The sequence below is a fragment of the Manis pentadactyla genome, chromosome 3 (assembly GCF_030020395.1).
Source record: "Manis pentadactyla isolate mManPen7 chromosome 3, mManPen7.hap1, whole genome shotgun sequence".
Classification (NCBI taxonomy): Eukaryota; Metazoa; Chordata; class Mammalia; order Pholidota; family Manidae; genus Manis; species Manis pentadactyla.
In genome coordinates this window covers 208090889-208105303 of record NC_080021.1, presented here as the reverse complement: position 1 = coordinate 208105303, position 14415 = coordinate 208090889, and the positions used below count along the sequence as shown (strand labels likewise).

The 14415-nt window shown below is 37.1% G+C and overlaps 1 protein-coding gene across 1 annotated transcript in view; it reads left to right on the top strand.

Moving 5' to 3' along the window:
• C5 (complement C5) overlaps positions 1-14415 on the top strand; it is a 97036-nt gene that overhangs the window by 33738 nt on the left and 48883 nt on the right. The window contains exons 15-22 of the mRNA XM_036915481.2: positions 2676-2805; positions 3770-3832; positions 4915-5112; positions 7706-7796; positions 9223-9296; positions 10155-10294; positions 12122-12346; positions 13495-13555. Of these exons, the coding sequence (XP_036771376.2) occupies positions 2676-2805; positions 3770-3832; positions 4915-5112; positions 7706-7796; positions 9223-9296; positions 10155-10294; positions 12122-12346; positions 13495-13555 (982 nt within the window). The remainder of the gene's footprint in view (positions 1-2675; positions 2806-3769; positions 3833-4914; positions 5113-7705; positions 7797-9222; positions 9297-10154; positions 10295-12121; positions 12347-13494; positions 13556-14415) is intronic.

Below are 14415 nucleotides of genomic sequence, written 5' to 3'. Positions count from 1 at the left end.
TGACTTTTAGTCTGTACATGTCTTTGGGTTTGAGGTGAGTTTCTTGTAAGCAGCATATAGATGGGTCTTGCTTTTTTATCCATTCTGTTACTCTGTGTCTTTTGATTGGTGCATTCAACCCATTAACATTTAGGGTGACTATTGAAAGATATGTACTTATTGCCATTGCAGGTTTTAAATTCGTGGTTACCAAAGGTTCAAGGTTAGCCTCTTTAGTATCTTACTGCCTAACTTAGCTCGCTTATTGAGCTGTTATATACACTGTCTGGAGATTCTTTTCTTCTCTCCCTTCTTGTTCCTCCTCCTTGATTCTTCATATGTTGGGTGTTTTGTGCTGTGCTCTTTCTAGGAGTGCTCCCATCTAGAGCAGTCCCTGTAAGATGTTCTGTAGAGGTGGTTTGTGGAAAGCAAATTCCCTCAGCTTTTGTTTGTCTGGGAATTGTTTAATCCCACCGTCATATTTGAATGATAGTCGTGCTGGATACAGTATCCTTGGTTCAAGGCCCTTCTGTTTCATTGTATTAAATATATCATGCCATTCTCTTCTGGCCTGTAGGGTTTCTGTTGAGAAATCTGACGTTAGCCTGATGGGTTTCCCTTTATAGGTGACCTTTTTCTCTCTAGCTGCCTTTAACACTCTTTCCTTGTCCTTGATCTTTGCCATTTTAATTATTATGTGTCTTGGTGTTGCCCTTCTTGGATCCTTTCTGTTGGGGGTTCTGTGTATTTCCGTGGTCTGTTTGATTACTTCCTCCCCCAGTGTGGGGAAGTTTTCAGCAATTATTTCTTCTAAGATACTTTCCATCTCTTTGCCTCTCTCTTCTTCTTCTGGGACCCCTATAATACGGATATTGCTCCTTTTAGATTGGTCACACAGTTCTCTTAATATTGTTTCATTCCTGGAGATCCTTTTGTCTCTCTCTATGTCAGCTTCCATGCGTTCCTGTTCTCTGATTTCAATTCCATCAATGGCCTCTTGCATTCTATCCATTCTGCTTATAAACCCTTCCAGAGTTTGTTTCATTTCTGCGATCTCCTTTCTGGCATCTGTGATCTCTTTCCGGACTTCATCCCATTTTTCTTGCGTATTTCTCTGCATCTCTGTCAGCATGTTTATGATTCTTATTTTGAATTCTTTGTCAGGAAGACTGGTTAGGTCTGTCTCCTTCTCTGGTGTTGTCTCTGTGATCTTTGTCTGCCTGTAGCTTTGCCTTTTCATGGTGATAGGAATAGTCTGCAGAACTGGGACGAGTGACGGCTGGAAGGACTTCCTTTCTTGTTGGTTTGTGGCCCTCCTCTCCTGGGAGAACAGCGGCCTCTAGTGGCTTGTGCTGCGCAGCTGCGCGCAGACAGGGTTTCTGCTTCCTGCCCGGCTGCTATGGAGTTAATCTCCGCTGTTGCTGTGGGCGTGGCCTGGCTCGGGCAGCTACTCCAAAATGGTGGAGTCGCGTTGGAGCAGGAGCTGCTGGGAGGCTATTTATCTCCGTAAGGGGCCTCCCCGCTCCCTTCAGCCCAGGGGTTAGGGTGCCCAGAGATCCCGGATTCCCTACCTCTGGATTAAGTGGCCCGCCCTGCCCCTTTAAGACTTCCAAAAAGCACCCGCCAAAAGAAAACAACGACCACAAAAAAAAACAAGAAAAAAAATTTTTTTAATTAAAAAAAAAAAAAAAAAAAAAAAATTTTTAATTAAAAAAAAAAAGGTGGTCGTTCGTTTTTCTTTATTCTCCGGTGCCAGCCTCACGCCTCTGCTCACCGGTCTTTCTGCCCTGTTTCCCTAATATTGGGGTCCCTGTCCCTTTAAGACTTCCAAACAGCGCTCGCCAAAACAAAGCAGCAAAAAAGCAAAAAAAAAAAATGGTCGCGCGCTTTTCTTATGTCCTCTGTCGCCCAGCCTCCAGTGCCTGCTCACTGTTCTTGCTGCCCTGTTTTCCCAGTATCGAGGGCCCTGCACTCTGGCCCGGATGGCTGGGGCTGGGTGTTCGGCAGTCCTGGGCTCCGTCTCCCTCCCGCTCTGCCTGCTCTTCTCCCGCCGGGAGCTGGGGGGAGGGGCGCTCGGCTCCCGCGGGGCCGGGGCTTGTATCTTACCCCCTTCGCGAGGCGCTGGGTTCTCTCAGGTGTGGATGTGGTCTGGATATTGTCCTGTGTCCTCTGGTCTTTATTCTAGGAAGGGTTGTCTTTGTTATATTTTCATAGATATATGTTGTTTTGGGAGGAGATTTCCGCTGCTCTACTCACGCCGCCATCTTCCGCCCCACTCCTTGTGCTTTTTTTTTTGAGGCTTAAAAGTTCCTTTATTTCTTAACTCATTCATGCCTTCACCCATTTATTTATCTAATTTATTTTGTGGATGTTACACTAATTGCAGCATGTGTTCTATGTACAAAACAACATGGTCAGTTTCTAACAATCTCCTCATCTAAGCTTAAAATTTAGTTCTTGATTTCATTTTGAATAGGTATGTATTTATAAATACAAAAGGACAAACTAAAGGAATGAAGTTGAGAATTTGGTCTTTGGTGAGTGGCCCTATGTATTTCAGAGGTTTATTACAGCCATGTAACAACTTATATAGCTTTAGCTCTTCATAGGAATGATTTGTACATCTGAGTAGGCTCAATATTTTGCCTTTAGTTAATTCCTAAGAATTATTAAATTAACTGACTCTCTCTGGACAGGTATTTCAAGCTTTAGAGAAGAGTGACCTGGGCTGTGGGGCAGGGGGTGGCAGCAATAACGCAGATGTATTCCATCTGGCTGGACTCACCTTCCTCACCAACGCAAATGCAGATGACAGCCGAGAAAATGGTAAAATCCTCAGCATTTTTTGTTTATTCTTCAAATTGATTACATGAAATTTACATTGTGCATTTGCCTCCCAGACCTCATTTTTGTGCCTCCTCCAGAATGTTCTCTATTCTGATCTTAGAATGACATGGCTTCATAACTTCCCTGTATAAAATGTTACATAACATTCCCCTTCAAGACTCAGCCTTCCGTCTTCTCCCCAGCCCTCTCCAGCTATCTCTCACACTGTTCTGCCTTACCTTATGTGTAAGCTATCCAGAACCAAGTGTAGTTCTTGGGTGGCACTATGCTATTTAACACCATTGGGCTTCTCCTCATCAGGACTGCTGTCCCTCGTATTAGCATAAAGAAGTTAGTGTAAGAATCATCTCCTCTGTGAGGCCTCTGTGCCATATAAAGTTGATAATTCCCTCCTCCTTTAATATCCAGAATATTGTAGGAATTTATCTCTTATAAAAGTAATGTAATAGCAGTGCATCGTTGCACATTCTTACACTTACTTATACATGTTGTCTAAGTCACTGCACTGTGAGCTCTATAAGGACCAGACCCACATCTTATCATCTTTTTAGGGCTTTAAAATGGTTCATAATTATCCTAGAGCTATTCTCTGTAATAGTATATAGCACAAAGAACAAATAATAAAAATAGCTTACCCAAGAAAAGCCATCTAAATCCTTAGGTATTTTTCTATAATCAGTGGACCAGAAAGGTTTCAAGATTCAAAACCAAACTCAGATCAAACAAGTTGAACCATATGACACTAGATCATGAGCTCTTCTAAGATAAAACAAGTCATATTAAGATTTCTAACATTTAATGCATAGTCAAAAACAGACCCTCAATATTTGCTGAATGAACAAATGACATGATTGTTTTAAATACTGAAATAATTTCATGGGATTTTCTTTTTGAGGTTTTTATCGCCCTTTCTTCCTTCTTCATCTTCTTTTTTTTTAAACAGATGAACCTTGTAAAGAGATTCTCAGGCCAAGAAGAATGCTGAATAAGAAAATAGAGGAAGAAGGTACTCTAAACATTTCATGTGATTGTAAAAAGGTTATGATCATAGTCAAAAGCTGGAGATAATAAATAGTATCTAATTTTCCCTAATCTAAATAGAATGAATTAAAAGATATGTACAGACATCTAGCTCACCTCTCTCAGAAAGATTAATCCATTTAAGTCCAATAGTTCATTTGCCATAACCTTAATCTGAGGAAAATTATTATTATTATTTCTATCTCTAAATCTAAACAATTGACTTTTGTTTGTCATAATATTTCCCCTCTACAAACTTTACCTAGCAATTAAAATAATATTCTTCCATTTTATTATGAGAAAATCCATGATTTAATTAACCTTGGGGTGTACCCCAAAATCTATTTCTTCTATTTTATATTTTTAACAGTTAATAATAATCTGGATCATTCTTTGTGAAATAAGTCTAACAGAAATTATTCTAAAACAATTACTTGAATGGAAATATGACAATTGGCAATTAAAATAGAAAGCACTTAGAATTGGAAATCAGTTGCCTGAGTACTAATGATAAGCTAATAATCATGCTTATAGTAATATAATAATTCCTTCCATATGTATGTATATGTTATTTTAATTCCAAACTTATTCTAAGTTCTAATGATATGTAAATAAAAACACTGATACATTTGTGCACTTATGATGAAGAATGTTGCCACTGGTGAAAGTCCACAAATCATATCATAAAAGAGATACTTGGAAAAATAAGATATGTAGCTTGAAGAAGGAAATACTTGTATAGTGATGATAGGTATCTTCAAATATTTGAGATCTCAGATAGTTCACTTTTTTACTCAAAGGATGTCAAACCCAAGGACCAGTTTCAAGGGAGAGTGTTTAGCTTAGTTGCAGGAAGCCATTTAACCGTTTAGTGTGAGTTGGGATGAGCTGTCTGGTGAGGACACATTCTCCCCATTCCTAGAGCAGTTCCAAAGAAAGGCTGGGCAGTCCACCAGCCATGGCTGTTGTGGGGTGACAATAGAAACCAAGTAACCCTCAATATCCCTTCTAAGCTGTGTGTCATGACTCTGAGCATGACCAAGGGCACTTGTATCATTACCATTTCAGTTGCTAAATACAAACACTCAATAGTGAAGAAATGCTGTTATGATGGAGCCTTTCTTAATGATGATGAAAACTGTGAGAAGCGAGCTGCCCGCATTCAGATAGGACCAAACTGTGTCAGAGCTTTCAAGGAATGTTGTAACATCGCAAAGCAGCACCGTGATGAAGAGTCTCACAAAAAAATCCAGTTGGGAAGGTTACGTAAGTTTGACATTTCCTATCACAATTCTGCGCAATATGAGGAATTTTGTGTAAATTTTATGCAGCTAAAATGATGGTTTTCATGCTCTATTTCAAATTGCAAGTAGAAAAGATAACTTATAAAATATCCATAAGAAGAAATCAGTTATTAATTTTGAAAATCAAAATATATGTGTAGTGTAAAACAGAGAGCACTAGTTTATAATCAAGACCCAGGGCAAATTTCAAGCCAGCTCATTCTATCAACTTGAATGATTATTTTTCTGCTCTGAGCCTCAACCTCCTCATTTTTTTAAAGTGATGAATAATAATTTTTTTTTTATTTTTTAATTTTGGTATCATTAATCTACAATTACATGAAGAACGTTATGTTTACTAGGCTCCCCCCTTCACCAAGTCCCCCCCACATACCCCTTCACAGTCACTGTCCATCAGTGTAGTAAGATGCTGTAAAATCACTACTTGTCTTCTCTGTGTTGCACAGCCCTCCCGTACCCCCACACACTATACATGCTAATCGTAATGCCCCCTTTCTTTTTCCCCACCCTTGTTCCTTCCTTCGCACCCATCCTTCCCAGTCCCTTTTCCTTTGGTAACTATTAGTCCATTCGTGGGTTCTGTGATTCTGCTGCTGTTTTGTTCCTTCAGTTTTCCTTTGTTCTTATACTCCACATATGAGTGAAATCATTTGGTACTTGTCTTTCTCCGCCTGGCTTATTTCACTGAGCATAATACCCTCTAGCTTCATCCATGTTGTTGCAAATGGTAGGATCTGTTTTTTTCTTATGGCTGAGTAATATTCCATTGTGTATATGTACCACATCTTCTTTATCCATTCATCTACTGATGGACATTTAGGTTGCTTCCATATCTTAACTATTGTAAATACTGCAGCGATAAACATAGGGGTGCATCTGTTTTTTTCAAACTGAGCTGCTGCATTCTTAGGGTAAATTCCTAGAAGTGGAATTCCTGGGTCAAATGGTATTTCTATTTTGAGCATTCTGAGGAACCTCCATACTGCTTTCCACAATGGTTGAACTAATTTACATTCCCACCAGCAGTGTAGGAGGGTCCCCCTTTCTCCACAACCTGGCCAACATTTGTTGTTGTTTGTCTTTTAGTGATGGCCATACTTACTGGAGTGAGGTGATATCTCACTGTGGTTTTAATTTGCATTTCTCTGATGACAAGCGATGTGGAGCATCTTTTCATGTGTCTGTTGGCCATCTGAATTTCTTCTTTTGAATAGTAATTTTTTTAATGGATGTGTAGTTGATATACAATCTTACATTGCTTTCTAGTATACATCACAGTGGTTCAAGAGTTACCCATATTATTAAATCCTCACCCCCACAAGTGCAGTTACTATCTGTCAGCATAGGAAGATGTTACAGAATCATTAACTATATTCTCCATTCTCTACTACCATCCCCATGACTTTTGTTTCATCTATATATAGTCAGAACAAAACAAACAAAAGCAGGCACAGCTCCTGTTAAATAATCTTACTGTTTTGCTTTACAGTATGTCTTAAAACATCATCCATCTGAATGGATATATTTCTGCAAACAAATTCTTGTGGCCATTTACCAAAACCATGTTATTAGATAAATATAGGTTGCTTTCACATTTTTGCTTATTATAGGCAGTGTTTTCATGAGAAATCAAATATGTATATTTTCATTGTCCAATTTTTCAACTAAATCATCTGGTTTGGCTTCAGCTGCATGTAACTCAGTCTCTGCAGCTCCTTCCTCTCTGGTACTCTGCCCCTCATTCTAGACAGCTTGGTCCCCCAAAACTCCCATGTGTGTTGCCACAACTTGCAAGGGTCTGCATAGGTTCCTCTCTCTCTCCTCTGCAGTCTGTAAACTGCCTCCAGACAGTAAACCTGGACAATTTTAGGTTTCACCTTATCTGTCTCCCTTCTCTCCAGGATCACAGTCCTGGATCACTTAAGCACTAAAGTAAGAAAAGTGTTGTTTTTTAGAGTGTGTCTGTTTTTTAAGTTGTTTTTTTTTTTGTATCATTAATCTACAATTACAGAAAGAACATTATGTTTACTAGGATCCCCCCTTCACCAAGTCCCCCCCACATACCCCTTCACAGTCACTGTCCATCTGTGTAGTGTTTTTTAAGATTTTTAATGCAGAAAGGTAACTCCAATCCCTATTAGTACATCTTGTACAGAAGCAGAAGTTCTGTCTATTTTTATCAGAGGAAATGTAAGTAAATTTCTGAGGTAAGAAGGAGAATCACAAAAACCTCCTAATATAAACACAATTATTACATTTCTAAAAATGCAGATAACTTTATAGACTGATTAGTGTCTTGTATAATTCAGGAACACTAAAGATTTTGCAATTTAAAAAACAAATAATTAAAGATATTTTTATGTTTTGTTTTGTCAGTGGTATTAGTGGAGAACTTCTAAGGCTTTTATAGTTCTATTTTGTAATTGCTAAACAAAATGTTTCATTGACCCTTCATAAAATGCTTAAGTTATAGATTAATGTCCATATTTTAAAATTCAGCTCTAAGTAGAATTTATGTTGTTTTTCCATAATCAAATATGCTTTTTTCCCCCTAGATATAAAGACCCTGTTACCAGTAACCAAGCCAGAAATAAGGAGCTATTTTCCAGAAAGCTGGTTATGGGAAGTTCATCATGTCACCAGAAGGTAGTATACTTCTTTGATATTCCTCTGAAAAATGTGGGAAAATGAAAATATTATGGCCAAAAATCTGGAAACTACCCATTTCCCAATAGTTTATGTAAAATTTAAGACAATACTATTGGGTTAAATTTTGTTTTATTTTGACTTATTATTATTATTTTTTTAAATGTGTGATTTGTTCTAATAATTGTTTCTGAGGCATGATTAACTCTTAGGGAAGAAGTGTACCCTTCCATTTAATTTCATTTCACTTCAGTAAGCCTTTACTGGACACAACTGTGTGCTATACACTATATTAAGCAGCTGTTTTCTTCCTGAAATATCTGTACTATAAAACAAACATTGATTGATGAAAAGAAAAGTTCTTTTCTTGTTAAAGTCCTTTATTCAACACATTTTTATGGAATGCTTACTCTGTACCAGGCATTGAAACAGTGCTTTACAGTGCCAAGTCCCTGAGCATCTCCCTTCCCAGGAAGCTCAAAGCACTGACTCTCCATGGAGCAGGCAAGACACTGAGTTCCGCGCATGGCATCAGTCTTATAATGGGTCTCCTTATCTCCACCCTTGTCCCCCGTAACCCTTTGTCTATAATGTTATCTACTGCAGCTGACATTGCCCCTTAGCTAGCACTTCCTATGTATGGTAAGCCTTCCCACCACTGCCTCCAACCCTACCAGTGATTAGATTAATTTGCCTGTCTTCCACATTAAAGTGTAAGTAAAAGTAACTCCAAGATGAAAACTAAATTCAGATTGCCATTTTATATCTAGCACCTGGCACAGGGTCCAGCTTGTAGAGGCACTGAAATAAATGTGTTGAATCAATGCACTGCTTCTGAACTATTTAAATGCTTTATTGGTACAGTTATTACAGAAAATTGCAATTTATTTGCTTAACTGTTTCTTCCACTAGATTACAAATTATTTGAGAGCAGGACCATATCTTTTAAGTGCTGTGTACTCAGTATTTATACCTATGCCTGACAAAAAGTTGGTGGACAATAGCTGTTTATTGAATGAATAACTATATAAGCTCAATTTTAAGCAGAAAATTTTAGTTACGTCAGCTTTGTCATGAGCAGTGTTAAAATGCATTATTTTGCTTCCTTATTTTAAAACTTACTATGCAATGCACATAATTTTTTCTTTGTGGTGCACTTTTGTGTTTGCAATGTTTCAGAGGCATCCTTCTACGTATGAACTCTCATCACATAAGTGAAATATCTAAAAATGTAGAACAAATAGAAGAGATCCTGAATATATGTTTGTTGCTTGGTTTTTCCTTAATACCTGATATGATTTCGTTTTGTTGTGAGTTTTTTTCTTTCTTCTAAGGCAGTATGAAACAAAAATTCTGTTAATTAACGCTGTCAAGTTGGGTTAATCAATGTTCCACTGTATTTGAATATCAACATTTTAACTTTCAGAAACCAGTTGCAAATTGTGCTACCTGATTCTCTAACCACCTGGGAAATTCAAGGTGTTGGCATATCAAACAGTGGTAAGCAAGCTTAAGTTATACACTCATTTAAGGAGTGATTTGATTATCAAAATGTAGTTTTTTTGGTCATTGTCTGCTTAGTTTACCCAGAACTTAAGTGGTATAATTCTTTAATATATTCTTTTTTATGTATTACAAAAAAAACTTGGATATGCTCACATCTTTGACCATATCTATTTCTTCTTATGCTCTTCTAATAGCCATCATATTATTTTATTCTTTATTGAAGTGTCATTGATATACAATCTTATATTGGTTTCATATATGCAGCACAGTGGTTTGACAGTTACCCATATTATTAAATCCTCACCTCCACTAGTTAATAGCCATCATTTTATAAATGTTGGTATCAATTCCCCATTTTCCTTCATTTTTTTCAGTGACTGGGTACTTGAATAGAGTTAGAAACAAATACACGACTTCTCTCCTTGGCTGATGCCTTTTTGTGGTGATGTAGTACAGATAGTTTATAAATAACTTCAGAGTTGGTTTTGTTTGTTCATTATTCTTTAGTTTTACAAAATCTTGGTTTTTCACAATCAAAATTTTATACCCATTAAATGGAGCCAATAATGAATATATAAAAAGAGATTTATTTCTTTAATCGATAAGCATTCTCATGCTTAAATAGAATTAAGTACTTGTTGGACAAATAAAGTTTTCTGTTAATTCCAATAACTACTGAACTAAAGATCAATGAAATAGGAAATTCAAGGACATGGGGTGATAGTACAGAGAAAAACTGGTCTAATATTCCATTTTCTTTGAAGCAAAGCAAATCTGTGACATGTTAGTACTAATAAGGCATTATAGGAATTCCCTAATATGCTTCTACTTTGTTTTCACTTTGGGCTGAAGGTATATGTGTGGCTGATACTCTCAAGGCACAAGTGTTCAAAGACATCTTTCTGGAAATGAATATACCATATTCTGTTGTACGAGGGGAACAGATTCAGTTAAAAGGAACTGTTTACAACTACAGAACATCTGGAATGCAGGTAAGTATGTGTTTATGATATGTTCAAATAAGTGGAAAAAAAGAATTCTCTGATTTTCTGATAATTCTCTTAACTGAATTATTACATACACACACACATGTACAAATTCAACTCAGTGGAGGGATGAAGAAAAGAGTAAGAGTTAAGACAATATTCATGCAACTCCAATTTAAAGAATACAAGTCTATAAGATAATCACTGTGCTGTGGTGGTTCAGAGAAAGATGAGTTCACATTTAGTTCACTTTCACCATGGACTTTGAGGTCCATGATCTCCTTGCCACTAAAACCCTTTCCTCCACTTTAGTCATTCATATTCATCTTCACTTTGTAGATTTTTGTCATCCCCTGTAACATTTTTATTTCAAACATCTCACCACCTGGGTTTGAGCAAAGTTTATAAAGTATACTTGGAGCCCCTTCACTTTTCAGCTGTTGTAGCTTCCCCATACTCTGTCCCCCAGATCTTCAGTCCCAGGCTGTAAGATGGCAGTTTCTATGAGGGATTTAGCCACCACTCAAGGTATTAATGGGGCCTGTCCTCAGGTCAGAACTGTAAAAACAGGACTTTCACCATCATCAGTCATTTCTTGTGACTGTCATCTTCTCTTCCACTCTCTAGTGACTTCAGGTAGTTTTTTTAAATATATGTTTTGTTCAGAGATTATAGTTAATATTTGCAGAATGGTTATCCAATAAGATCTACTTAGCTGTTACTGAAAGTAGGACCAATGTCATAGATTTTTTAAATTGATTTTAATTTAATTCTGTAGCTGAAAAAACTGAATATATTCAGTTTCAAAAGTTCCTTTCTATTCCCAATTTACTAAGAATTTTTAGAATGAATTTATGTTGAATTTTATCAACTGATTCTTCTGTATCTATCCTTTCCTACCCTACCCCTGCTGTCCTGGGAGAATGGTTGGCTTTGGATGACCCAATAGGCTTCTTTAGCTCCTGCCCCAACCACCCAGGTTGTGTTTCTCAAGAAGATAGTTAAGAGGAAGAAGGACCTCTCCATTTTTGAGAAATTCCTCAAATTAGTTGTTGAATGTTGGCACTCTTTCTTGTGTACCTGCTTGATTTATTCTGTTTCTTAAGGGTTTATCCTTTGGGGTATAGTTCTCAATTCTGTTAGTTCACTAGATTTTGGAGGGAAAATGGAAAATATTCAATTTTTTTCACTTGAGCCAGAACTCAGTGAGGAAATGGAGGGTTACAAAGGTGAGGAAATGGAGGATTAAAGAGGTAATGCAACCTGCTCTTGACACACAGTAAGAGGCAGAGTCAAGATTTGAACTTAGGTCTTTCTGGAGCCAGAGTTTGGCTGTAACATGGTGTATAAATGGGAAGTTAATATGAGATGAGATTGGAAAAGTAAGTTGGGGACAAATTAGTCAGGGCCTTGAGTGCCAAGAGATGGAGTTTTTAACTTTTCATAAAACCATCATTTGTTAAATGCTAAAAGATATCAAGATGAATAAGACACAGAGTACCTGAGCCTGGGACTCCCACTGTCTAAAATGCAAACATGTAAGGAGGTGGTGCAACAAATACTATCATGAGAACACGAACAAAGAACTTCAGTAGCTTCATAGATAACAGTTAGGTAACAGTCTAAGGAAGGTAAGACATTTCACGCTAGGCTCTACAGCAACCTATGTGTGTTTTAGATGAACTGAAATGAGCTTTCTACTTTGCCTTAGAATTAAGGGATTATTTAACACTGTAAAAGTACCAGGGGAGAGTTTGTATCCAATTAAACAGTCAGGACATGGTTTCCTTTTCACAAAGTGTTTTGATATATTGTTCACTGGTGATATTTCAGTTCTGTGTTAAAATGTCTCCTGTGGAGGGGATCTGTACTGGAAGCTCAGCCACTGAACATCAGGGGAGAAAGTCCTCCAAATGTCTGCCCCAGAGAATAGAGGGTTCCTCCAGTCACTGGGTGACCTTCACTGTGCTCCCTCTGGAAATCGGCCTCCACAACATCAATTTTTCACTGGAGACTTCAGTTGGAAAAGAAATTTTAGTAAAAACATTACGAGTGGTGGTAAGAAAAACATGCTTTTTCTGATTCTCTTTAACATTTTTTTTGTTCTGAAAAAAAGTTGTCAATAATTTACGCTCAAGTGATTCAGAAAGAGAGGCAGAAAAAAATGAAAACATAACTGTAATAAAGTGTTCACGTTTGGGGGAATCTGGGTGAAAGTTATCAGATTTTTTTGTAACTTTCCTTAAGTCTGAAATTATGTTTTAAATTTTTAAATAAAATGATGATAGTAGTTTACTGTAGAAAATATGGAATACTGAAGAGCCACAGAGAAGAAAAAAATCACCAATAACTCCCATGCCCAGAAATATCCAATTTTAACAATTTGGCATATAGCCTTCAAGGTATTTTCCCCTCAACACACTCAGAAAGTGTGCCTGGAAATCTACATGCCAGACATGGTGCTGTGGAGGTACTGGAAATAGAGTAATTAATAAGACCTAGCTCATGCATTTTTAGTTTAGAATTAACAGTCTAGAAAATGTTCCATTTTATAAATGAGTAAACAGGCCAAAAAAGGAAGAAAACTATAATTTATTAAGTACTGTTTACCCATATAGTCTGTTGAGTGTTTTCAGGCTATCTTATTAAGATGAAGATAACAGTCTTGCTAGTGAATGGCAGAACAGGGGTCGTTCTGCATCTTCAACTCTCTCAGTTCTGTTTTCAGCCACAAAATTCACTTCAGTAAACATGTACTGACTTATTTTGTGCAAAGCATGCTCTTTGCATCTTTGCATGGTGGTTCCATGCAGACTCTAGAGCCAGGTTGCCTGGGTTTGAATCCGGGTTCCACCACTTCTAGCAGTGTGACAAAGGTTATTTTCTCGATCTCTCTCATCTGGCAACTGGGAGTAATAAGAGCACCTATTTCATAGAGTGTTACATGAGGTTATATGAGCTGATACATACTTAAATCAATTACTTCATTTATGTAATAATTTAAATGTAATTGTTTGCTCTAATTATCATGCAAATAACCAGAAAATCTTATTCTTACATGTATATATAAATAATTAAACATATTCTGCCTTCTCAAAAAAAAGGGGGATTTTTTAAAAATTGGAAAATGGGCAAATAAATCCAAGAATTCAGGTCACATAGATATGATTATGTTCTAACCTGAATGTTTTCTGTCTTTATTTTAGCCAGAAGGTATCAGAAAGGAAAGTTATGCTGGTATTACTCTGGACCCAAAGGGTATTTATGGTAGGTAAAACAATTTTGTTTTTTATGTTGGCTTTTGCTTTAGAAATCAAATTGTATATGTGACCTGAAACACTATTTTTTAAAATATTAGTTGTCTATTATCAGAAATACCCACTTCTTAGTTCATTGCAATCCTTGATAGCATGTGTTGTACTATACTATGATCTGGGTGAATTTGGAACAAAGAAAAATAATTCCACTAGTTTTAAATGCAAAGCATTGAAATAGTAATAACCACATGACTTCCCTTCTATTTTCTATCCAGTCATTTTCTTTTTTTCTTTTTTTCTTTTTTTAGTATCATTAATATACAATTACATTAGCAACATTGTGGTTACTAGATTCCCCCCATTATCAAGTCCCCACCACATACCCCAGTATAGTCACTGTCCTTCAGTGTAGTAAGATGCTATAGAATCACTACTTGTCTTCTCTGTGCTATACTGCCTTCCCCATGCTGCCCTCCTTACATTCTGTGTGCTAATAGTAATGCCCCTTTTTCCTCTTATCCCTCCCTTCCCACCCATTCACCCCAGTCCCTTTCCCTTTGGCAACTGTTAGTCCATTCTTGGGTTCTGTGAGTCTGATGCTGTTTTGTTCCTTCAGTTTTTGCTTTGTTCTTATGCTCCACAGATGAGTGAAGTCATTTGGTACTTGTCTTTCTCCTCCTGGCTTATTTCACTGAGCATAATACCCTCTAGCTCCATCCATGTTGTTGCAAATTGTAGGATTTGTTTTCTTCTTGTGGCTGAATAATATCCTATTGTGTATATGTACCACATCTTCTTTATCCATTCATCTACTGGTGGACACTTGGGTTGCTTCCATTTCTTGGCTATTGTAAATAGTGCTGCAATAAA